Source organism: Chlorocebus sabaeus, chromosome 19 (assembly GCF_047675955.1).
Source record: "Chlorocebus sabaeus isolate Y175 chromosome 19, mChlSab1.0.hap1, whole genome shotgun sequence".
NCBI lineage: Eukaryota > Metazoa > Chordata > Mammalia > Primates > Cercopithecidae > Chlorocebus > Chlorocebus sabaeus.
In genome coordinates this window covers 7,315,642-7,342,517 of record NC_132922.1, presented here as the reverse complement: position 1 = coordinate 7,342,517, position 26,876 = coordinate 7,315,642, and the positions used below count along the sequence as shown (strand labels likewise).

General features: G+C 52.0%; 1 protein-coding gene across 1 annotated transcript in view; it reads left to right on the top strand.

The window, feature by feature from the left end:
* MPPED1 (metallophosphoesterase domain containing 1) overlaps positions 1 to 26,876 on the top strand; it is a 97,475-nt gene that overhangs the window by 50,549 nt on the left and 20,050 nt on the right. The window contains exon 4 of the mRNA XM_038007349.2: positions 12,484 to 12,709. Coding sequence (XP_037863277.1) covers positions 12,484 to 12,709 — 226 coding nt within the window. The remainder of the gene's footprint in view (positions 1 to 12,483; positions 12,710 to 26,876) is intronic.

The window sequence follows — 26,876 nt, the reverse complement described above, 5'->3', positions numbered from 1 at the left end:
ATTATATGACATTTATTTTTATTATTATTATTTTTTTTGAGACAGAGTCTTGTTCTGTTGCCCAGGCTGGAGTGCAGTGGCACGATCTTGGCTCACTGCAAGCTCTGCCTCCCAGGTTCACGCCATTCTCCTGCCTCAGCCTCCCGAGTAGCTGGGACTACAGGCGCCCGCCACCATGCCCGGCTAATTTTTTTGTATTTTTAGTAGAGACGGGGTTTCACAATGTTAGCCAGGATGGTCTCGATCTTCTGACCTTGTGATCCGCCCTCCTCGGCCTCCCAAAGTGCTGGGATTACAGGCGTGAGCCACCGCGCCTGGCTGACATTATTTTTTAAAGTAGTTAATTATTTTGTTTGCTTATATTTTCATGTGCCCATCATAGCTCATCGTCACGCCTTCTGCAGAGCTTTAAATGCCCCTCTGTAGTGTGGTGAGATGTGCTAGGTCATCTGTCCTCTTGTTTTTCTTGGAGGCTTTGGGTCTTGGTTTATTCCCTCGTTTTGGTGGAGCACACCCTCCAATAGCTCTCTGAGAAAGTGCACAAGAGATAAATCTCTGGCAGACTTGCATGTTAGAAAAGATCTTTATTCTGTCTTGTCTTAACTAATAGTTTATCTAGGTAAAGAATTCTGGGTTGCAAATCATTTTCCCCTAGAATTTGGAAGGCATTTTTCCGTTTTTGTTTTTTCAGTTCCACCGCTGTTGGGATTTTTCATCCTTTATATATAACCTGTTGGGTTTCTGGAGAATGTGCTTAATGTGGGTCTTTTTTTTCCATTTATTTTTTTCTGAGCACTCTCTTAATGGAAAAATTTTGTCCTTTAATTTAGGAACTTTTCTCATTTTCAGTTTTTTCTTCCATCTCTTTCTCTGATTTCTCTTTCTGCAACTTGTAGTACTCACATGTTGGGCTTATGTTTTTTTTTTTTTGTTTGTTTGTTTGTTTGTTTTTAAAGAGACAGGATCTTGCTCTGTCACCCAGGCCGGAGTGCAGTGGTGCAGCCATAGGTCACTGAATATTTGAATTCCTGGGCTCAAGCTGTCCTCCCACCTCAGCCTCTCAAAGTGTTGGGATTACAGATGGGAGCCACTGCAGCCAGCCTGATTTTTAAATCTTTTCTCACCTGTTATTTACTTCATTGTCTTTTTTATTTTAGTCTCTGGGAGGTTTCCTTGACTTCATCTTCCTACTTTTGGCCAAATTAAAAAATATCCTGCTATGTTTTTATTTCTTTTGTAAAAGCAACCTGCTAAAATTTCATGGGTGCAATATTTTATTATCTCAACAAAGATGTCAATGATATGGTTAAAAACAAGCATTTTCCTGCCTCAGCCGTCTTTCCTCTGATTTCCTTTCCTTGTTTGATTTGGCCTCTGACTCTATTTTCACTGTGGGGGATCTTTCTTTCTTTCTTTCTTTCTTTCTTTCTTTCTTTTCTTTCTTTTCTTTCTTTTCTTTCTTTTCTTTCTTTTCTTTCTTTTCTTTCTTTCTTTCCTTCCTTTCTTTCTTTCTTTCTTTCTTTCTTTCTTTCTTTCTTTCTTTCTTTCTTTCTTTCTTTCTTTCTTTCTTTCTTTCTTTCTTTCTTTCTTTCTTTCTTTCTTTCTTTCTTTCTTTCTTTCTTTCTTTCTTTCTTTCTTTCTTTCTTTCTTTCTTTCTTTTCTTTCTTTCTTCTTTCTTTTTTGAGACAGAGTCTTGCTCTATTGCCCAGACTGGAGTACAGTGGCGTGATCTCGACTGACTACAACCTCTGCCTCCCAGGTTCAAGTGATTCTCCTGCCTCAGTCTCCTGAGTAGCTGAGATTATGGGCACCTGCCACCATGCCTGGCTAATTTTTGTATTTTTAGTAGAGACAGCATTTTGCCATGTTGGCCAGGCTGGTCTTGAATTCCTGATCTCAGGTGATTCACCTGCCTCAGCCTCCCAAAGTGCTGGGATTACACGTGTGAGCCACTGCGCCTAGCCTTCACTGTGGGGTTTTTCCCAGAAGCCTGATGACACTGCATTTGTGTATATGAATTGAACATCTGAAAGCTGTTGGTTAGTTCTGTGTGCGTGTGTGTGTGTGCGTGTGTGTGTGCATGTGTGTGTGTGTGTGTGTGTGGTGGGGGTAGGGGGATGTGATCATGGGGCCCTGGCCATGTCTTTGGGCAACCCCTATATGGATATCTGTGGGTTTTTCCTCCTGGATCTGTTTTTCTCCCCAGTTTTCCCTTTCCAAGTCTGGCTTCCAGATTTGATAGCTAAGTGGGTCTGGAGGTTGGGACCCCAGGGTTCATCCCCTGGCCTCAGTGTTCCCTAAATGGGGCTCTATGGAGTTTTTGTGTGCCCCTGGGGGTGCTCCCCACTTCTGTGGGGATGAGAGGCAAAGGGCATGGCTGCTGGATGGGTGCAAGGTGGGAGGGGCCCGGGTCCCACCTGCTTCTCATACAGGGTCTAAGTCAGACTGCAGCTCTTGGGCTCCTAGTCCCTGAGACCCCCTTGGGATCTGGCCACAGCGCACCTTGCTTCTTGTAGCTCCACATTCCTCTTACCCACTTCCATGACTTTGGTTTTAGTTGTCTTTGCTCAGCTAAGCCAGTCCACCCATCCATTTCTTTCCGGCTTCCAAACCTGTCCTTGGCAGGCCATGCCTTTTCCTTCCTTTATTGCCAATTTCATGGGATGTCAGCCACAAGTGGAGACAAACATGGGCATTCAGAATCGCATCCTACACAAGGGCCTTTTGGGTCCCACCATCTGACCCTGTTAACACCCTCCGTGGGCACCCCACCCCAGCACCACATACACACCTGCCTGGAGAGTCTCAGAGAATTGAAAGGGCTCTCGGAGGTCAGGACCTTTATGTCACGTCTTCATGGAACAGATAGGGAAACTGGGGCACGAGGCGGGGAAGGGCCTCACCACCCCAGGTCGCATGGTGAGATAGTAGAGAGCTGAGCCAACTCCTGGGCCAGGGCTCTCCCACAGCCTCGTGGGGCAGCTCCGTGGCATGGGCCTTGATGTCATGGACTCTTGATGTCTGCCGAGTGAGCAGAGACCATGACAGTTTGGATGCTGCCACCTGACGGGCTCACCTCATCCTAACAGTGTTGGTTACCATCCGTGGGCCATCTGTTTGGCCTCTGGGGACATCCTGTAGCTGATCACTTAGGAGACCTTTGTGGAGTCATGTGACCTCCCTGGCCCTTGCCTGTGTCGTAACGGATGATGGAACCGCAGGGATTCAGTGGCTGTGTGTTGAGTGTCTACTTGTCACCAAGCCCCGTGCTGGGAGTAGAGTGCTGAACCAGGCGGGGGGCCTTGAAGGGGCTCTTAGGCTGCTGGGGAAGCAGACAAATCAATCCACAGTGATAGCACAGCCTGGTCAGGGCCGTGAGAGGCACGTCCACGGGTGCTTGTTGGGGGGCATCCATCATCCTACTAGGGTTGAGTGAAGAGAAGGGGCTCTGGGAAGGTGTCCTGGAGGAAGCGGCCATTGGGTTGGCTGATAAAGAGCAAGTAGAATTGGAGTTGACTCAGAAAGCAGGGCGGGAAGAGGATCCCGGGGTGTGGAACAGCAGATGTAGATGTCAGGAGGCCGTAAGCACCCAGAGGGGTACAGGGTCGGAAGAGGAGGGCTGAGGTCAGAGCACTGCAGGAAGTGTGGTAGCCCCTGGCTGGGGAAGCTAGGGGCCCCCAGGGGCCTTTTGCGCACAGCTCTGGGCACGTGTGTTCTTCCGGACTGTGACTTCTGAGGAGGTTCCCACAAAGTCCTGCTAGCTACAGGCAGCCTTGGTTTTGGGGGAAAAACAGAAAACTTTCAGCCTGAAGTCATATGTGCTTTGCAGTAGCAGTGGAAACAAGCAGTTGAAGATGATTAGGACTGAATGTTCCTGTTTTTAAAACATTTCCCAGGAAAAACAAATGTTTGAAAGTTAAACATTTTGGCTATTAAGATGGAACAGAAGAAAAATCACATTTGCCTTTTAAATCCAGGCACCAGAGCTGAGTCTCGAATCCAGCAACCTCCCGTGCAGGAGCCGTGGAGGCTGGATGAGGCCGGGGGTCTGCAGCTCATTGGGGTCTGCTATCCCAGGATATCTGTTCTATCTGGGGTGTTGTGGCACTGAGCTCTGGGCAGGCAGACCTGGCTCCCGGAGCTGCTGTGTGGCCCCAGGCAGGTGACCTGACTTTCTAGAATCTCTGTTCTCATCTCCAGCTTCGCAGCTCACATTTCTGGGCTGTGCCGTACATTGCAGCATTAATCTTCCTGAATAGCCCCAAAATGCAATGAAAATGGCTAACATCCAGGTTATATTAACCTTGCCTTTTATTTTCTGTATTCTGATGCTTTGACATCTGCGGGCCTTGCTGAGCCAAGGGGATTGTCCCTCCCAGGGTTAATCAGTTCTCAGATACAGCAAATAACTACACAAGCCCAACCGCTCCACAGTCCATGGTGAAGTGGATAGGGCCACTATCCACCTGCCCTGATCACCCCAGGGGCAGTGCCAGACAGTTAGGGACAGCCCCTGTGTCCCAGAACCTGCCAGAATTATTCGAACTAGACAGTCCTAAGTCTCTTTCCGTTGCCTTGCCCGACCCTTCCTTTGGAAAACACAAAACAGGCTGCTGCCCATGTTTTCCCCTCACCCGCTACCTCCTCACTGTCCCTGGTGCTTCCCTGTCTGACCAGGCATGGTGGAGCGTGACTCGCGTTTTTAGAGAACTGTGAGTGTAAGCCTCCTTTGTGACAGTCATTTCTGTGTCCATGTGTCTTATCGAACCTGCTTAAAAACAAATCCCTGCAGAAGTAGAGGTACAGCGTGGGGCTCACGTGTCTTCACCAGCTTGATCATTGCAAGTACTCTGTGGGGAAGCATAAACATGTTTACAAACGGGGACACTGAAGCTCAGGGAAGTGAGGGTTCTCATTCTGGCCAGAGAGCCAGTGGGAGGTAGAGATGGGAGTCAGGCTACCCAGCCTGCACCCTTACCCACTCTGCTGCACATCTCTGTCACGGGGAAAATGGCCCGTGTCTGCTAGGGGTGTCTGGAAGCATCGAATGCATGTTGCTGGTCGCAGTGCCTGGACTGGGCGCTCAGTGCAGGGTAGCAGAATTCACCTTCTGCAGGCGGCAGGTGCAGCCCTGCACTGTGTTCCCCTGAACTCAGCCTTGGCTGTTGGCCCAGACATCTTGACTCTAGAGCTCTCCCGCCTGTTCAGGTTACACACAGAATTCCCTTTCTCTGCATGGTCAGCCACGGTCCTCTGTGTGTGCTTGGCCGTGTGATGCTATTCCTGGCGTTCATGCACCGAACTGCACCAAGACCCCGCGGTGGCTCACAGCTGACTCTCGCAGTTTGCTCCATCCCCGTGTGTTTCTAGACCATGCGCCATACCAGGAAGTCTGCTAATGTGAATCTCCTAGACATCGGCAAGTGTTTAAACACAGAACTGTCAAAGACGTACTAAAAATGCAATCAGAGATCGTTATGCCGTCTCTTTATTCCATCCCCCTCTGCTGTGTTCTGCGAGATGGGAATGGGCGGAAGAAGCCATAAGTGGGCATTTTCCTGATTGTCACTGCATTTAGAGAACACTAAAACTCCGCCGGGCTCAATACTTCGCTCCGGGAATGGCATCGATGGTGGAGAAGCTTGCACATATCTTGTTGAATTTAACAGATTATGCAGTTTGGAGGCAGCACTTTCTGTTAAATGGGATGGGTAAGTGTTAGCGATAAAGAATTGTAACCTTTTGGAGGGAGATTAATCTTGGAAGCACAAAAAGCAGAGACTTCCATGCGTGTCCCCCTCTGCCCCGTGTGGCAGCCGCGCTTGCTGCGGTGTGGAATCTGTGTGTGGATGCAAAGCTATTTGAATACACGTATGTGGCAAATGAAAAGTTAAAACAATAGGGTTATCCTCTAGTACTCTCCTGGTTAATACTTAAACATCTTTTCACCAAGAAATCCATGGCTAGCAAATGCCAGGATCTTGAATGATCTGGCTGGGGGAAAAAGGAGGCATTTGGGGAAGATGGTCTGAATATTTTCATGGAGAATACAGACGTGCAGCGTTGCTCCCCAGCTCTCAAAAGCAAGGGGAGGTAGGACTGGTTTTGGCGTCAAGGACCTGGTGCTTGTGGCAGAGGCAGGGAGATCAGCATCCTCGCCCACCTAGCAGAGCCCGACTGGCGTGTCTCCAGTTTCAGGGTCCGACCAGTGCCACAAGTCCCTGCTCCGCTCTTCCGAGATGCTCTCATACCCTTCCAGTCCCCTAAACTGTCTACTCATCAGGCATGTCCTACCAGAGGCTGGTCATTGTTCAGGCATCTCAGAGGCAGGAGGCCAGGGTTCAAGTCCTAGCCCTACACTGTCTCGCTGTTTGACCTTGGACAAGTCTCTTCCCCTTTCTGAGCTCCAGTTTCCTCCTGTCCAGTGAGCGGTGTGGATTAGGAGATCTGCGGGCCTCTTGGTGGTGTCTGGTTCGTGACTGTGTCCCCAGCGGAGTCTCGCCGGGGTCTGAAACATGGGGACATTGGGCTCATGTTTAATCAGGGCTCATGGAGAGCTGACCAGGGCTGGGGGCTTTGCAGTGGATCCAACTTCAGGGAAGAAAGTAGGCATTCAGCCTAAGGGGCACTCAGGATAGGCTCAGTGGATTCTTAGCTTCCGTTGGGTTGATGAGGGGAAGTGGATAAGAAAAGGCATTTGGACCCATCTGTGCCCTTGCTGAGTCTTACCAAGGCAAGCACAGCCCCCAGCACCCGCACTGCTGTCCACCGTGCCCAGCCCAGGGTGCTGTGTGGAGAGGCTTTTTCTTTCGGCTTCCCCATGTTGTATCCATCTTTGGTTCAGGGGGTCACGTTATGTTCTGGTCTCCAGGGTTGGTGCTGCCTAATCTCTTTCCACATCTGCTTGGAGAACAGTTGCTTTCTCAAGGTTCAGGTGCTTCTGGTGGCTTCTCAGGCAGCTGTCATCAGGGCCACGGGAAGCTTCCCTGTGTGTCATATCTGCTGCAGGGAGGAACAGCAGCAGGAAAGGGCAAAGAGAACAACATCCATTTCCTCTGTGTTCAGTGCAGGCATTAGGCGGAAGAGTTTGTATTCATCTAATTTTTCCCCATAAAGTCCCTGCAAATAAATTAGTTGGCTGAGGTCCCCGAAACACTCCCCTCATTCACTGTTTAGATGGAGGGTTGTGATGAAACTAAGCAGGAGAGCCTCTAATGATTGGTCACTGGAAATTTTATCTATGTTCGGGTTGGTAAGAACTGCAGGGTGATGTGAACACTGGAAAACTAATGCAGCCTTAGGCTCTAACAATAGAGGTAGCAGCCCTAGAACAGAGGAGGAGATTCCTCCTCCCCACTCTGTGATGGTCAGGCTATGCCGGAACTTCTGTTCTTTGTCCCCCGTACCCACCTGCAAGAGAGCAGGTTTAATTGGGGAAGATTCAGAGATGGACAATCAAGATTGTGGGTAAGGAGGGTGGGTCTGAAAAAAATGTCCTGCCAGGGACAGTTGGAGGAAACGTTTGAGGAAAAGGGACGACACGGAGGTCAGTTGGTGTAAAGGAGACAGTCAGACCCAGCTAAGGATGGATTGATTGATAAATGCATCCATCCACCCATCTGTCAGTTCATCTATCCACCCATCTGTGTATGCATCTATGTATCCATCTATCTATAAACCATCTATCCATCCATCCATCTATATATGCATCTATATATTCATACATATATAAAACATCCATCCATCCACCCACCCATCCATCCATTAAACCATCCATCCATCCACCCACCCACCCACCCATCTATAAACCATCCATCCATCCACCCATCCATCCATCCATCTATATGTGCATCCATATATCCATACATATATAAAGCATCCATCCACCCACCCATCCATTCATCCATAAACCATCCATCCATTCATTCATCCATCCATTCATCCATCTCTATATACATCTATAAAGCATCCATCCATCCATCCACCCATAAGCCATCCATCTATCCATTCATCAATCCATGTATGCATCTATATATCCATCCATCTACAAAGCACCCATTCATCCGCTCATCCATCCATCTATCTATAAACCATCCATTCATCCATCCATCTATAAACCGTTCATCCATGTATGCATCTATGTATTCATCCATCTATAAACCATCCATTCATTCATCCATGCATGCATCCATCTATCCATGTGTGCAGCCATATCTATAAACCATTCATCCATCTATCCACCTACAAAGGACCCATTCATCCACTCATCCATCCGTCTATCTATAAACCATGCATCCATCCATCCATCCATCCATCCATCCATCCATCTATAAACCATCCATCCATGTGTGCATCTATATATCCATCCATCTATAAACCATCCATTCATCCATCCATGCATGCATCTGTCTATCCATGTGTGCATCCATATCTATAAACCATTCATCCATCCATGCATGCATGCATCCATCCATCCATCCATCCATCCATCCATCCACTGAGAGGCAGGGTAGCATGACGGTGCAGAGTGCACCTCAGGATACTGCCATAGGGTCTACCAAATGTCCATTGTCCTCTGTAATTGTCAGTCATTTTGCTATTGATTTGTGTGATCGTATGCAACCTCTCCCTGGGCCTCAGTTTTCTCAGCTGTAACCTGGGGATAGTAACACTTAAGTGTCTGTGAAGGTTATGCACAGCTGATGAATTGCCAAGTCCAGGTGGACATCCACAGGCATACTCGTGACTTTGGACTCAGAGGGATGTGGTGCTGGACAGTTTCTGTGTTCATAAGTGGATGTCCCTTTGCCTCCAAGCCATGGAACAGAGAGTGTTTGAGAGTGTCACCCCAGCAGGTGGTGGCTCCTGCCCTGCTGCCCAGCTTTATGTACAGGAGTTCGGCCTTGTGCCCCATCCACCCTTTTCTGGGAGGGAAGAAGTCTCAGTCATCCGCTGCTGAGGTGAGAAGAAGAGGGGAGAGCTGACAGCTTCTGCGCCCCTCCCAATCCCCAGTAGTCGGGAGTTGCAGAAATAAATGGAACTGTACAGTTGGAGTAATTTGCTAATTTGCTTAAGTAACACCCCCAGTCAAAGACATGACATAAATACCTGAGCGCGGGCTCCACATCCTCAGCTTGGGCGGCAGGATGGATGGGTGATCTGAAGTGGAAATGCGGTGAATCAGAGCTGAAGGCAGTGATGGTGGCCACCCCCGACCTGAGCTGGGGGTTCAGGCTGCCTCCCTGCTGCAGTGTGTTTGGGGAGGGGCTCGGTGAGGGGTTGCACACTGACTCTGGGTCTGCTGGCCTTGGAGGAGTCTGAGGCACCCGTCCAGAGGTATGGGGTCAGCTGGACCAGCGTCCCCCTCCACAGCGCTGGGGCCTGGGTGGGTTTCCCAGCCTTTGCATCTCATTCTGCTCAGCTGCAAAGAGGAGATAATAGAACCAAGTACCTTGGGGGTGCTCTAGGGAAATGAGATCTCAGCTCTCCACCAGCGGTCCGGAAGTGGCCCTCTTTCCTGCTGTGTCCTCCCCGGCCCACCGCCAGCTGCTCAGGCCCACACAGTCCTCTTCCCTCCTCTCCGCAGCCTGAGCCTCACTGGAGAGGGCTTCTCCATACCATGCCTGGTTGCACTGTGGGGCTGTGGGCGGCTTCATTCGCCAGACTCCTGCTGGGGCCTGCTAGGGACAGAGCTGGGGGAAGCAAACCCGCCTGCCTCCATGGTCTTGGAGCTCTCCCAAGAGCACAGCAAGCAGAGTTCCCAGCACTACTGGGCCAGGGTGGGCTCTGATGAACAAGAGGAAGGTCGGGGAGGTGGAAGGGGCTTGGAGAATCTCATCCCAGCAGCCTGATTGGAAGAACCTCAGACCAGGGCCAGGCTGCTCCCTTCACGTCCCCAGGCACAGAAACCCAAATGCCTGTTAGGAGTGGGCAGTACCTTCAAATGAATGAAGCAGACTAGGTGTGAGACGGTAGGGACAGGTGGGGACTGGGGCCAGCTGGAGGCATTCATCCTGTCCAAGGGGACACAGACACTCAGCACTTCCTGACTGGACCGGGATGGCCAGAGGTTAAATTGTACTTATTTCTTTATTTTTAGAAAACAAGTAATGAAGTGTTATTAGGAACGTCTCAGATTTTTGATGTTGGCAACAAGTTCAAGTTTTTAAAAAAAAGTTGTGCCAAACAAAATATGTCTGTGAGTGGGTCTGGCCTGCCTGCTTCTAGTTTGCAAACTCCGGCCCAGGGAAGCTCTTTGGTTTTTTTGAACATCAAAGGTTTTGTACATTGATTATCTTCTATAATATCAGAACAGTTCTGCAAGGTAGCCGTTACTTTTCTCATTTTACAGGTGAGGAAACTGAGGCACAGGGAAGCTAAGTCATACAGCTTGTTGGTGGCACAGTGGGTCTGGGATCTAGGCTGCTGGAGCTGAGATTCTGTGGCCTGCTATGTACCAGTGGCCCCCCGCCCTGGAGTTGATAAATCCTGAAGAAGAAAGAGCAGTGTGCGTTCTCAAACCTGTAAAGCAGTCTGGGGTGGTCGGTGAGTCAGCTATGAGTAGATTGGGATTTTCTTCCTGTTTTGCAGAAAACTTCTATCTCACCTCAGGGTTCCCTTTCTCACTGCCCTGGCCCACCCTCCCTGGCCAGGCTGGGAACTGGTCATTTGCCGTGGCCATAGGGCATGTGGTTAGACAGACGGCATAGGTCTTATCTAGCTGGGAGTGGAGAAGAAGCTTATAAAGGGGCTCTGGACTCTTCTATTTCATTGCAATTAGGATATAATAATGGCTGTAGTTATAGGACATGCACTGCCGTAAACCTCACTCTGCCCTTCCCGGGAGCTCACATAAGGGATGGGGAGGCGAGCTCTTCCTAGAGTCTTCCTGAGAGCTGAGTGTGATGGCACATCTTCTGAGTCTCAGCCCATATTGCGAGCATCCGTTTCCAGTAAGAAAAACAATCCTTAGTATTTGGAGCAGAGGCATTTCTGGAGTTCGGTTCCCCATGGAATGCTCACACAGCGGGAGAGGTAGAGGTTTTGGTCCTGGTGGAAAAGGCTCTGCTGTTCCTGGGCTGCTGTGTTGTCCCAGAGGACAGAGCACGGTGCCCGTGCTGCTGGGCATTGCCCGGGAGGGTGAGGAGTGAAGGGGGTGTCAGGGAAGGGGCTCAGTGGAGCCTGACGGCCAGAGGAGTATTCCAGCACCTTGCCTTGTGTGTGACTTAGCAGATGAAGGTCACGGTCTCCCAGGGATAGAGGGGATGCCTCACGAGGTGTCGGTCTGTTAGCCACAGTTACTGCTTTGTGAACTGGTTATGGAATGTTACCATTTTCCTGTCTGGGCCCCCATCTCCCTGAGGCCCCTGTGCTGTGCTGGTGCCTTCACACACTACTTGCCTGACCCACCAGGGCACTCTCCGCCCAGAAGGGGCTGGGAGAAAGGCTTGGGTCTCCAAGTGCACTTTCAACATTTCATTTTTTATCCAAATCAGGGCTTACAGGTACCATCTTGACTCTCCAGGCCCATGAGAGCCCAGCAGCTGAGGCTGGTGGGGACTGGGGAGTCAGGGGCCCGAGCCTGGGGTCAGGCTGGCTCTCAGATGGAGTAGGGGGCACAGGGGCGAGTGGCATTTACTGAGACGGAAGAGCCGTGGTGGTCTTGTTCCTGTATAGAGCCAGTCGGGTGGGTGAAGCCTGCCAGGCAGCTGTCCAGAAACCAGCCCCAGCCAGTCTCCTGAGTGGCACACTCCTGCCTAGGGCATCCGTAAAACTGGACCCCAGAGAAAGATGTGTACCTTGGAGGAACTACCCAAAAGTTCTCACACGGCAAAGCTAGAATGACACTGTTGTAATTCGGTGGCTGTATACATAGACATTTTTGTTTTGATTCCATCTAGAGTGCGTTTTGGCTTTGAATTTCCATGGCAGTAGGGGTCGGCCCTATAATGTTTCCTGAGTGTGGGGTCTCCAAACGTTTGAACTGGGTTCTGCAAAGACCTTGTGATTCCTTTCGGAAAGTGGAGGATAAAGAGTCCCAGATACCCAGGGGGTAGGGGCCTGGGACCATGAGGCCGGTGACAGCTAGGATGGGGGTGTGGGGTGAGGGGTCTTCTTCCAGTAGACAACTAGTCCAGAAAGAAGAAATGGAGGCAGAGAAGTCCCAGGATAAGGCCAGGCACTCTGCAGCTTAGCGGCCTGGGAGGAACCTGTCCAGCCTCCTCCTGATGATCTCAGGGGCCAATGGCCAGTGGAGGCCTGGGCAGGCAGGACCATGGGGACAGTGATCCTCTGTCTGAGGATCTGAGTGATCCTCTGCTGCCTCCTCTGATCTGATGAAGACACCTGTTGGGGGCCTGGCAGCAGGTACTCCGTCAGCGATTCCAGCAGCTTCCTCCTGGCCGCCCCTCTCTCAGCTGTGCTGTGGCTTCTGGAAAAGCTGACAGCTGTGTGCTGCGTGTCTATCTGTGTCCACCCCTGCAGGCAGCCTGCCCTACGAGTACAAGATCGTGATCGCAGGCAACCACGAGCTGACCTTTGACCAGGAGTTCATGGCCGACCTCATCAAGCAGGACTTTTACTACTTCCCATCTGTGTCGAAGCTGAAGCCGGAGAACTATGAGAACGTGCAGTCGCTGCTGACCAACTGCATCTACCTTCAGGACTCGGAGGTCACCGTGCGGGGCTTCCGGATCTACGGCTCCCCATGGTGAGTGGGCCTGGGCACTGGTCCTGCCTGCTGGCGAGACCAGAGCTGAGGCTGAGTGCAGGGGGTGTAGGGGATGGGAGAAGCAGCAGGGAGCTCCGGATGCGAGGCTCAGGACTGAATCTTGCCCTCTCACCCTCTGTGTGAACCTAGGCAGGTGACTGCTGCTCTCTGGGCCTCTCTTCCCCCATATCTCACTGAAAATAGTATGATCAGCTGTACCCTGTGTTATGCTGTGCGCGATACTAGCTCACTTACAGGCAGGTACTATTATCTGCATTTCACAGGTGAGAAAACTGAGGCCCAGAGTGGGCGAGGACCTTGCCGAAGGTCACACAGCTAGGAAGGGGCAGAGCAGGGATTAAACCCGAGCGATTTGGTTCCAGAACCCCTGCCTTTAATGAATATTCTGTACTGCTAGGAATCTTTCCCTAATGCTATCTTCCTGCTCCACACAAAAAAGATGCATATGTCAGGGGCTGGGAAAGATGATGATGGCAATAATGATGATACTGGTGGTGATGGTGATGATGGTGATGCTGATAGTATGGTGATGATGATGGTGATAATCATGGGGATGGTGGTGACGGTGATGATGATGGTGGTGATGATGGTGGTGATGGTGATGGTGATGATAGTATGGTGATGATGCGATCATGGTAATGGTGATGATGGTGGTGGTGATGATGATGGTGGTATAATGATCATGATGATGCTGATGGTGATGATGGTAGTAATGTGATGGTGACGGATGGTGATGGTAGTGATAATGGTAATGGTGATGATGGTAATGATGGTGGTGATGATGGTGGTGAGAATGATGATTGTGATGATGATGATGGTGATGGTGGTGTGATCATAATAGTGAGTGTGGTGATGGTGATGATGGTTGTGATGGTGATGATGGTGATGATGATGGTGGTGTTGATGGTGGTGGTGATGGTGATGATGATGATGGTGATGCTGATGCTGATGGTGATGATGGTGGTGATGATGGTGATGATGGTGTTGATGGTGGTGGTGGTGATGATGATGATGGTGATGCTGATGCTGATGGTGATGATGGTGGTGATGATGGTGATGATGGTGTTGATGGTGATGGTGATGATGATGATGATGGTGATGCTGATGCTGATGGTGGTGATGGTGATGATGATGGTGATGATGGTGATGCTGATGGTGATGATGGTGGTGATGATGGTGATGATGGTGTTGATGGTGGTGGTGGTGGTGATGGTGTGATGATGATGGTGATGATGATGATGATGGTGATGCTGATGCTGATGGTGGTGATGGTGGTGATGATGGTATGGTGATGATGTGATGATGGTAATGAGGAGGATGATGGTGGTGATGGTGATGATGGTGGCAATGATGATGGTGGTGAGAATGATGATGGTGATGATGATGGTGATGATGCTGGTGTAATCATAATGGTGAGGGTAGTGATGGTGATAATGATGATGGTGATGATGCTGGTGTGATGATGATGGTGAGGGTAGTGATGGTGATAATGGTAATGGTGGTGATGATGATGGTGGTGTGATGATGATGGTGGGGGTGGTGATGGTGATGATGGTGATAATGGTGGTGTTGGTGATGATGATGGTATCGTGATGGTGATGGTGATGATGATGATGGTGGTGTGATGATGATGGTGAGGGTGGTGATGGTGATGATGGTGATAATGGTGGTGTTGGTGATGATGATGGTATGGTGATGGTGATGGTGATGATGATGATGGTGGTGTGATGATGATGGTGAGGGTGGTGATGGTGATGATGGTGATAATGGTGGTGTTGGTGATGATGATGGTATGGTGATGGTGATGGTGATGATGATGATGGTGGTGTGATGATGGTGAGGGTGGTGATGGTGATGATGGTGATAATGGTGGTGTTGGTGATGATGGTATCGTGATGGTGATGGTGATGATGATGGTGGTGACAATGATGATGAAGGAGAAGGCAATGGTGATGATGATAATGGTGATGGCAGGAAATAATTTCCGAGCAATTACAGTAATCTATGCCCTAGGCTAAAGGCTCCATAAACCTTATCTCTAATCCTGACTCAGCCCTGTGAGGATTGATTTATTATCCCTATTCTATAGGTGGACAGAATGATCGGCCACAGGGTGTCCAGTGCTGGCAGGGTGAGATGGGCTTCATACATGGAAGGGCAAGATCATATATGCTTAAAAGTGTGGCTTGATCCTGGAATGCTCCCTGGAGGGTGTGGAGTGACCTGAGCCTTGAGGGAAGAGAAAGGCATTCACAGGCAGGGGGAGTAACGTGGTCTGAGTCTGCACTATCAGGAAGCAGCACAGTCAGTGAGGCTAACGAGCCCTTTAGAGGCACAAAGGGCCTGCCTGGGTGGAGAGACTTCAGAGAGAGCTACTGCCAGCACAGAGCATCTGGGAAACCCCTGGGCTGCCCTGGTTGGTGGCTGGAGGCTGTAGGCAGATTTAGGACCTGGTCTCATCTTGCCATGGCCTTCTCATGGAGCAGAGGGGAGGGCTGGGAGGTTCAGGGCTGTTTCCTCTTCCCTGGCCTTGGCAGGTGCTTGCTGTCATCTCCTTGGACCTTACGATGTACAGGTTCTTGGTGAATCCTCCCTGCAGACAGTGAGGTCCCAGACAAGGACCTTTGGGCACTCAAGGATGTGATGAGGTCAGTGCCAAGGACAAGGAGAGGAGGGGAGATGGTTGAGTCTGCCTGACAGGCCACTAGAGCTCAGATCTGGAGAAGTCTGATAGGCTGAAGACCAGGAGGGCAGTCTAGGAGGAGGACCGGCAAGCAATAGCCTGGGGGTGAGCCAGGCACGATGGAAAGTCTGGAGTGTCAGGTGTGTGCGGGCAGGTGGGCAGGTAGGGGTCAGCATGGTGAGAGGCAGAGGCCCGCAGTCCCTGGGAATCTGGACTGATCTCTTTGCCCAGTGGTTTTTACCCGTCTCCTCAGCAAACTGCTTTTTTGGTTAAGTTAGATTTTGTAGAGGTTAAGAGCATGGCTCTGGAGCCCAACTGTTTGGGCTCAAATCTTGGCCTCACCTTTTTTTTTTTTTTGAGATGGAGTCTCGCTCTGTCGCCCAGGCTGGAGTGCAGTGGCGTGATCTTGGTTCACTGCAACCTCCACCTCCTGGGTTCAAGCAATTCTCTGCCTTAGCCTCTCGAGTAGCTGGGATTACAGGAGCCTGCCACCATGACTGGCTAATTTTTGTATTTTTAGTAGAGATGGGTTTTCACCATGTTGGCCAGGCTGGTTTCGAACTCCTGACCTCAGGTGATCCACCCACCTTGGCCTCCCAAAGTGCTGGGATTACAGGTGTGAGCCTTTGTGCCTAGCCAGACTCATCTTTTACTAGTTGTGTGATGCTGGGTGAGTCACTTAACCTCTCTGTGCCTCAGTTTTCTCCTCTGCAAAATGGGAGTGAGAGTGTGGCTCCTCCGGAGGGTGGTTGTAAGGCTGCCAGGAGGGTTCGGCTGAGCCTGGTGCCACTACAGAGACCTCATTCTTGTGTTTGCTGCAGAGCTTACTCTTCCAGCACAGCTTTGCCCAGCACCCAGTGTGTTGGGTGGAGGATGGTGGGGGAGGAGGGCTGCCAGGCATCACTCAGGGTTTTGCCCACTCCCCCACACAGCGCAGCTCTGTGCACCCCACAGCTGGGCTCCGAAGAGCCCCTTTGACCACTGGCTCCCTGGGCTCAGGAGCGAACTAAAGGCCAGGAGTGGGCCCTGCCCTTGGCTGTCTGCCAGTGGAGGCCAAGTCCTAGCACTGCTGTGGTTGTGGGCCTGAGGACCAAGTGAGACCGGCCTGTGGTCCTGCTGTGGTCCAGCTGCTCTGAGTTCCAGCCACCAGTGGCTCCCAGTTTTGCTTCTGTGTCTTCCAGTGTGAGCAGTTCTGGGCTCCCTCATTCCTGGTTACCCCCAGGGTCTGAGCACAAGCAAGCAGTGGCATTTCTTTCTCCCTGACCCCCTACCCGCTGGGTGCACACACACAGCCTGTGCCATGCTAGGGAGTGGGAGAAGCCGAAGGACAGACAAGGGAACTCGAGCCCAGGAGATGGGTTCAGGGGCCATGTGACCCTGCCCCAGAAAGGGTTTGGTGAGATCCAGGAGGGCTCCTTGTTGGAGAGGGCATTTGAACTGGGGCCAAAAGAGGCATGAGATTTCCACAGGCAGAGGAGGCAGGGGAAGACCCACATTTCTGAACCTCTGTTACGTGTCAGGCTCTGTGCCAGGCTCTGTGCCAGGCTCTTGGGTCGTGTCGCTTGACAACCCTTAACACCGAGGGCTGAACGCCCCCTCCTCTGTGTCCCACAAGGGAGGCTGTGAGCTGGTGCTCCTCCTGTTCCTCTCAGGCCCTGTCTGGGGCTGGGAGCAGGTGGTGGAGGTGAGGTCTGGGCTCGTTTGCTGGGCAAGTTTCACTCAGTTTCCAACTGGTGTGAGCAGATTGCCTGCGTCTGCCGCTGTGGTGCCACAGAGCGGACGCCGAGCCGCTGGGGCCTCTACCCTCCCCTGGGAGGCTGGGTCCTGCCACCACGCCCCAGCAGAGAGTGTGTGGGAAACCCCTGGGCTGCCCTGGTTGGTGCCACATGGTGACCACCTGGTGGTTGGAGGCTGTGGGTAGATTTAGGACCTGGTCTCATCTTGCCACAGCCTCCTCATGGAGCAGAGGGGAAGGTGGGGAGGTGCAGGACTGTCCCATCTTCCCTGTCCTCGGCAGGTGCCTGCTGTCATCTCCCTGGGCCTCGTGATGTATACAGTCTCAATGAACCTTCCCTGCAACCAGTGAGGTCCCAGACAAGGGCCTTTGAGTACTGGAGGCTGTTCAAATTGGGAAATCACCACTTTTCAGCTGTGTGACTTTGGGCAGGTGGCTCAGCTTCTCTGGTCTTTCTGTGTAGTGGGGAAACGACAGTACCTGCCTTGTTGGGGGGGTTGTGAGGTCTGCATGGGCCCATCCAGGTGAAGGCCTGGCTCAAAGGAAGGGCCTGGAGAGTGGCTGCGGTCATTTATTATTACTGGGGTGCTCCTTGGGGAGCCAGGAAGAGAATAACCATTTAGTTTTATTCCACAAACTCCAAGGCAGGGCTAGGCCTGCAATTACCCTATTTTACAGAAGGGCAGGTAGAGGTCCAGGCAGGGATGTGGCTTGCCCAGGGCACCTGGGGGGTGACCCTTCAGGCTCCCGGTCCTAGCTCTTCCTGCTCCAGGGCGGAGGCCATTCAGTGGCCTTTCTGAATGCCTCTCGTGTGGCAGGTCTCCGTCCTCAGAACAGCCTTTGGGTGCACACGGGTCCTTTCGGCCCCCTGAGGAGACTGAGGCCTGGGGATCGAGCCGATGTCCTCCTGCCCTCAGGAATAAACTTGTTAATTCATTCATCAAGGTTGTACGGAGTGCCAGGGAGACCCTGGGGACATGGTGTGGACAGACAGACGCCACTGCTGCCTTCATGGGATTTACGTTCTCATGGGAGACTGTCAACAGCTAATTCCATCATCAGTTGGAGCCATGAAGGAGGGGCCTTGGGTGCTGGGTTCAGGGGAGGCCTCCCGTGGGAAGAGCCAGAGGCTAAATAGATACAGGCAGCTAAGTGCAGGTGAAACGGTGTGACAGACAGAGGAAGCAGCCTGGGCAAAGGCCAGGAGGCTTGAGGGCCTGGGGCATTTTGGGGACCGCAGAGCTGAGTGTGGCTTCCAGGGGTCTGGGTGGATGATAGCAAGAGAGCAGCGGCTGGGCAGCCAGATCGTGCTGGTGCCGCCAGAATCCAGGTCCCTGGCCATAGCCCCGTCCACCCACCTGCTGGTAGCCAGGACTTTGCAGGTCGGCCTTCTCCCTTGAGGGTGTCAGGTAGCCTCTCTGAGCCCTGGGCTTCCAAGCAACTGGGAAAGTGACATGACGTGATCTGGGGAGCGCAGGACACTACCCCGAGAGAGTCTCTCAGCGGAGAGGGACACTCAGTTGCTGGTATCCCCAGGTGATGCTAGAAGCGACACAATTGGAAGTGGCATTAACCAGCCCCTAAAAAAGTATTCACGGCTGAAGAACCCCCCAGCCTGGCTGCCAATCCTGCCTGGTGTCGAGTGGGGTGTGGGGGGTTGTGCCCCCCCTCCCTAGCTGCCTGTCGAAGTTCTGGCTGGGGCACTCCGCTCCCCTGGCACCGGCCGCCTGGGCATATGGTGGCTCTTTCAAGGGGTGCAGGTGACGGAGCTGCTTGTGATCATTGGGAAGTTCAGATGTTCCAGATTTTCCTTTTCTTTCCCCTCTGCCCCCAACATATTGGCTACCACGTGGACTATAGGAGGCATTCCCTCCAGCTTTAGAAGCACAGTTAGACCAGCAGGCAGGGAGCAGGGATGGAATAAACACTAGCAACGAGTGACCTAATAGCTGCTGCAGCTGGACATGTGGGCAGGGCCGACCGGGTTGAGGGGCAGATGTGTTCACCATGTGGCCCTAGGAGGTAGACGGCAGAGCAGGGGACAGAGGCAAGTGACAGGAGGCAGTCTCACCAGTGCGGGAAGACTCCTCCATAGGCAGGAGTCCAGGGAAGAGGTGATGTGGCCTTACCAAGTAGTGAGCTGCCTATCACAAGGGGCATGCAAGCAGGGGGTCTGCTGTGGGTGGGCCTAGTGTCCTTCCAGCCTCTTCCCCCTTACAGGGCACAGTTCCTCTGTCTGTGGCTGTCAATTCCCCCTTAAGCAGAGGGATGCACGGGCCCATTCCTGGGAGGTCCTCTCTCTGCTAGACTTGGAGGCTAGCCTTGATATTGAGGGCTTTACATAGCAAGCTAAGAAGGGGAAGCAAAAAGCAAACATATGGTTATAGCAACTGGCTTTTCTTCTGCTACCACTAAGAGATACTCTGTTTGGGAGATTGGTAGGTCAGATTTTCTTTTTCCCTGGAGATGGGGTCTTGCTCTGTCGCCCTAGCTGGAGTACAGTGGTACAGTCACAGCTCACTGCAGCCTCGACTGCCTGAGCTCAAGTGATCCCCCCACCTCAGCCTCCCAAGTAGCTGGGACCACAGGTACATACCACCACCCCCGGATGATTTTTAAAACTATTTGTAGAGATGGGGTCTCATGATGTTGCCCAGACTGATTTCAAACTCCTGGGCTCAGGCAGTCCTCAGTGGCTAGATCGTAATGGTTTTGACTTCCTTGCTTGTTGAGTCACACATTCTGAGGCCCATTGTGGTTTGTCATGTGCCTGGCTCTATGCAGGGCTTGGGAGACCCTGAAATGGATCAAGCCTGCCTCCCAGGAGCTCAGGTTTGACAAGGGCCTATAACTATTGAGGGCAGGGGCCTGTGACTGTTGGAATCCTCTGCTTACCCAGCCTTTGCACAAGCCAGATCCCCTGCTCAGTGCTTGCTCACATGTTCTCGTTCAGTCCTTGCAGTGGGTTGATTCTCATGGGCGTGTGCTGGTTCAGTGTCTCTGGGTGGTTTTCATTTGCATTCCCCTAATGACCAGTGAGGCCGAGAATATTTTCCCACGTTGATTGGCCACTTAGATTTCCTCTTTTGGGAAGTGCTCAAGTCTTTTGTCCATTAAAAACAATAATTGGGTTGTTTGTCTTTTTCTTACTGGTTCATGGAGATTCTTCATGTATTCTGATTATGAGTATGAGCCTTTTCTCAGTTGTGATGTTACCAATAGCTTTCCCCCCTCTGTGACCTATCTTTCCCCTGTCTTAGCAGAGCCTTTGGGTGAACAGAAGTTTTAAATTTTGGTGTAGTCAAATATCTTCGTGTTTTTCTTTGTGATAAATGCTTTTGGTACCTTATTGCAGAGATCTTCTGTTCTCTGAAATCATGAAGACTTGTTTCTTTTGTGTTTTTGAGATGGAGTCTCACTCTGTCTCCTAGGCTAGGGTGCAATGGCATGATCTCGGCTCACTGCAACCTCTGCCTCCTGGGTTCAAGTGATTCTCCCTCCTCAGCCTCCTGAGTAGCTGGGATTACAGGTAGCTGCCATCATGCCCAGCTAATTTTTGTATTTTTGTAGAGACAGGGTTTCACCATGTTGGCCAGGCTGGTCTTAAACTCCTGACCTCAAGTGATCCACCTGCCTAGGCCTCTCAGAGTGCTGGGATTACAGGCATGAGTCACCTCGCCTGGCCTTGTTTCTATATTGTTTTCCAGAACTTTTGTTGTTTTGCCTCTTACGTTCAGGTGTTGGATCCACTGGAAATGATTGTGTTGATGGTGTGAGGTAGGGATCTTGTTCAGGGTTTTTCCATGTGGACACCCTCCTGGCCCAGCACCATGCATAGAAAGCCTGTCCTCTTTACTCCTACCACCGTTTTCTGACACATGAGGTCTGTGTCTGGCTTCTCTCTCCCACTCCATTGTGCCATTCAGTGTAGGACCACCCTGTCTTTATTACTCTGGCAGTTGATTTATGGTCTCTTTATCCTACTAGAGCATTTGAGGCTTCATGGGGGCAGTGACCCAGATCTCCCTTTCTCATGTACCTAACTCCAGTGCTCAGTACAGAGTCTGGCTCCTCATAATAAGTATTTGTTGGGTGAATGAATGAGTGAATGAGTGACCAGATGGATGGATGGCAAGCTGTGGGGACTCAGTTAAAATCCAAGCCTGGTTTATTCTCCTGTGATTGAACCTTTCTGGGGTCTCCTCCCAGACCTGTCACCAGCTCCCTCCCCTCTGGTTCCTTCTTCCTCTTCTATGCTGCTCTCTCTAAAGCAAGGCCTGACTGTGCCCCCTGCTGGCTTGCCATGTTGCCCCCTTGATACCACCCCCTTAACCCTCAAGCTGAAGGCCAGATGCCCCCTTTTGTGTCCCCTGGATCCTGGGCCCTGCCCTCCGAAGAAGGTCTCCATCACAGTATCATCACTACCAGGGGAAGGGCCATAACCACTGCTGCACCCTGCACTTACCAAGTCTTTCAGTCTGTCTGGGCAAGAAGGGATGAAAGTCTCATTAGGGTGGTGTGTTTGTGCTGCCCCCTCCCAGGGCACCGTGATGTTCCAGGGCTCAGGGAGGCCGTTTGTGGACTCTCAGGTGCAGACGGCGTCGGGCCTTCGCCGAGAGCAGCTTAGCGGAAGGGGGCGGGAACCAACTGCAGGAGAAGAGGAAGAACTCAGCTGGTACAAAATCCTAAGTGTTAAAAAAAATCCCGTATACATACCGTATTCATTTATGGGTTTTGGATGCATTTTTTGTTCTCATTTAACTGAAAACGGCCTTGATTTAAAAAAAAAAGAGTGAGGGAGAGAGTGAAATTGGCACGCAGCGAGTCCATCTGGTCTAATTACTTCTGGTATTTTGAAAGAAGGGATCCAAACCTGCTGAGACATTAAACTTTGAGAAGTGGCTGCCGGGCCCGTTACTGGGCATCTGCGCTCGGGTCCTGATTCTCGGCTCAGGGGTTTCACTGTCTCCCGGCAGGGCTGGACCTCAAGGCCAGGCAGGGGTGCCAGGATGCCCTGCACCTCTCTGTGGGAGCCAGCGGCCTTGGGTGTCAGCCCTCTTCAAACAGCCAGGGCTGCTCCAGACCATTCTGGAATACATGTCCTGGTACGTGGCTCCCAGCTATTTAACCTTGGGTCAGAATCTTGGCTTTCTGTGAAATGCCAAGAGGGATAGTCCCTTTGCAGAACTGCCCTCAGGATTGAAGGAGGTCCTGTGTGTGCACTGATTGGCACATGGTGGGCATGCACACGCCTGCTGCTCAACGTTTATGACTGCCCAGGCTAGGGGATGGGGGTGATACAGGTGGTTTGTCTACCGCCCACAGCCATGGGACAGAGCTGCAGCCAGGTGGCCCCTGGGACGAGGCTGGGGTGGGTTGTGGCACTGGCCTTTGATGTTTGTTCCTTCCCTTCCCTTCCCTTTGTGCACTTAGCAGGCCTGCGGGGTGGATGGAGCCAGAACGGAGCAGCCTGGAACTTGAAATCTGTACCCTGAAAGAGCCCGGGGCCAGGGGTTGATGTGATTATAGTGACAGTCCCTGTCTTATGCTGGCCCAGAGGCCCTGTCCTCTGAAACAGTCAGGGAGGCATAGACTCTTGTCCCCATTTTATAGCTGAGGGGTCTGAGACACCAGCAGGGAAGTGGCTTGTGAGAGGTCCTGCAGGAACTGAACAAGCTGGGTCTGCACGGCAGGGAGGATGGAGGCCCCACCCAGTGTGCACAGCGAGCTGCCAGAATGCTTCTTTCTAACTTTATAAATGTATATTTTAGAGAAAAAACGAGACAGGATGATCTCCTGGCCCCATAGCTTCCTCCTTGTCTCCCACCAGAATGGAGTCGAGTCCTGGAAGTGGAGGGCAGGGTGGCAGCATTCCTGGCTGGCCCTGAGGCAGCCCCACTCCCTCAGCTGTCACTGCTGATGGCTGACAGTGGTGAGGCTCTTTCTCCCCTCTCCACCCTGCCCCATGGCGTGCTCCACCCAGGATTCAAGGCGGCCGGTGATGCCACGCTTCCCAGGGAGCCCCGCGGGGGTTGGTTTGGACTGCCAGCTTCTCTGCAGCATGCCACGCCCTCGGTGTCCCCTCCTGTCTCTGGGTGAGACACAGGTGGGCCTGGCACTCGGTGCCAAGTTCCTGACCTGGAATCCTTTGCCCTTTCTCTTAAGAACCTTTTAAATCTTTTGTAAAACATTTACGTTTTAGTCTCCAGTAATTCCCTCTGAGGTGTTGGGGGTGTTGTCATTTTAGATGGCAGGCTCTTGGCCAGCGAGGTGCAATCTGGGGGAGTCCTGGGCAGGCTGGTTTGGGGTGTGGCTGGTTTAGGGGGTGTAGCCCAGTTTGGGGGTGCTCCCTGAGGGGACTGTGTCTGCCTCAGTCTGTGGGCACATCCGGCAGGGGCCACTTTACGTGAGTTTCTTGGCTTGGGGCTTCCTGGACCACACAGGTCTGCGGGCCTGAGGACAGCCTTGGGGTTCCAGCTCCTGCTTCCTGTGGCCAGTGGGGGCCTTTTCTGTTCTGCTGTTTTCCTGAAGCCCTCTGGGGCCCAGCGTACTGAGAATGGAGGGTGAGTCCAACTTCCCTTTTAAGTGGCTGAGGCCTCCCTTCTTGCAGCCTCTTAGGGCTATGTCCTCTGGTTCCAGGGGCCAGCAGTCCCCATGCACCTGGGGCAGTGCCGCTTGCGTGTTGCCTTGTATTTCTGGGTGGTTCCAGCACAAGGCTGGCCTTCCCCAGTTTGTTTGGGCAGGTGAGGCAAAGACTTTCCCCGCTGCTTCATACCCGAGATCTGCATTCGGCCGTGTATTGTCCCGTGTAATCTGCCTAGCAACGGGCAAGGCAGGATGATCTCCATTCCCATCTTACAGACGGGTCAGGTAAGGCTCGACTAGGTCTAGCACCTGGCTCAAGATCTCAGCCCTAGGAAGAGGCAACCCCGGGTCTGGCTCAGGCGTGTAGACTTCGGCAGCTCCTGGCCTTGGCCGTCCAGTGGGCGGTTTGCTTTGGCAGCTGCTGCCTGGCTTCCCCTGGGCCCAGCCTCTGGCAGTCCCTACTGAGCTTTGGGCTCCTGGATCCCTGTCCCCTTCTGTGACAGATTCCTCCTGAGCACTGGGTCCTGCATCTGTGAAGAGGATTCTCCCTCTCCCCTCGCGGGGTCCTGGATGGTGAAACAGGGTGAGGGCCGCAGAGCCATGTGGCTGGGGCATTGTGGAGACCTACCTGCCTTGAGCCCAGATTGAGTCAGGAATTGCCCCATCTGCTTAGGGGTGGCTGTAGAGCCTGTCGTCTAGGGCAGGTGTGAGCCCCGCCTGAGCCTCTCAGGGAAATGGGGCATTCTGTGATGGCTGCTTGAGGGGCTTGGGAGCCAGCTGGCACGTGCCATGGGTGAGGGGGCCCAAGGCAGCCAGCAGTGTCCACCGAGAGTGATCCCACGGCCGCCCACCTCCTTCTCCTTCCTGCGCTGGCTTCTTAGAATTCTGAGCCCGATGCGCTGTATGAGTTGAATTCCGATGGAGGGAAAGAAATTTTTCAGTCTCTGGTAGCTTGCTGTGCTGCTTCTACAACCACACAGACACACACTCACACACCTATTCACACACACACATTCGTGTACATGCACAGACATTCCCATACCATACACACTCACATGCACATTCACACATATACACACACAATCACATACACACAGAAACATTCACATACAACATTCACATATACACACATAATTCTCACACACACACCTATACACATACACACGCATGCATACTCACATACACATCCATACACTCATACACACATGCGTTCACACCCACACCCACATGCTCATACACACATGCATTCACACACCCCCACATGCTCATACACACATGCGTTCACACACCCACACGCTCACACACATGCTCATTGAACACATGCATTCACACACCCCCACACGCTCATACACACATACATTCACACACCCACACGCTCATACACACATACGTTCACACACCCACACGCTCATACATGCATCCACACCCACACCCGCTCGCTCATACACACATGCGTTCACACCCACACACGCTCATACACACATGCATTCACACACACGCGCTCATACACACATGCGTTCACACCCACACCCACACCCTCATACACACATGCGTTCACACCCACACCCACACCCTCATACACACATGCGTTCACACACCTGCATGCTCATACACATATATGTACACACACACCTTCATACACACGTGTACACACACCCACACCCTCATACACATATGCATTCACACACACACCCTCATACACACATGCGTTCACATACACGCACACCCTCATATGCACGTGTTCACACACACCCACACGCTCATACACACATGCATTCACACACCCACACGCTCATACACACATGCACGCACACACACCCCACACCCTCATACACACATGCATTCACACACCCACACGCTCATACACACATGCATTCACACACACCCCACACCCTCATACACACATGCACGCACACACACATGCTCATACACACATACATACACACACCCACACGCTCATACACACGTGTTCACACACATGCATACACACACACACACTCATACACACATGCGTTCACACACACCCACACCCTCATACACACATGCATTCACACACACACACACACATGCTCATACACACGTGCATTCACACACCCACACATATTCATAGACACATACACATGGACACACACATTCACACACACATTCATACACACATGAATTCACCCATACACGTATATTCGCATATGTGCACTCACACGTATTCATACACACATTCACACACTAATAGTTACAAATACACACATACACACACAGTCACACACATACACATGGGTACACACGTCATACACATTCACACACACACATTCACACTCACACAGTCACACACAGACACCGCCACGATTTCTCTTTTGCCCCCTTCCTATCTTCATCTTCCATTTGCTTGTCCAGATAAAATTGATTTCACGTGGCTGTTTTCCTTTCTAGAAGGCCCCTCAACACATGTGTGCACACTACTCCACATGAGATTAATGTTTGAAACGAATCGTCTGCCTCCTTCCCGCCGCAAAGTCCCAGCGAAACAAAAGATGGATGATTCTGTGCATGGGAAGGGTGGGGAAATTAATTAGGAATGACAAAGGACCCCATTCTTCGGTTCCACTTATCTTGCTGCTGACTTGCCGTACGCTGTTGTGTGCCCCGACCAGGTGTGTGATTGACGGGCTTTGGGGACGCCTTGCCAGCTCCGCACTGCCCTGCCCCCTCTTGGGCAGCCATCGGGCCCCAAGGGCGTTGGATCTGGACCCCTGCTGTCCATCTCCCCCAGCCTTTGCCTGGGCCCACTGGCCTAGGAGATGCAGAGGGAGGGGTCGGGGCAAACCCCTGTCACCAGGGCTGGGTAGACGACAGAGGAAGTTCGGAGAGTGGGACATCCCCAGGAGATAGCCACCACTTGTGGGGTGAGGAGTCAACACACCGGTCTGCTCTCCATGCAGGCATGCCCTCACTTGGGAGCCAGGCACGTCTCTGACATCTCTGAGCCTCAGCTTCCCCTGTTGCAGAATGGGAATACAGCCTCACTGGGGTGCTGGGAGTGTCTGGGGAAGGACTTGAGGCCAATGACAGATGTCATCCTCATCAGAGACACTTTTAATATTGGCTGTGGCCATGGCTGGCTCCCTGGAAAGCCCGACCTCTTTGGG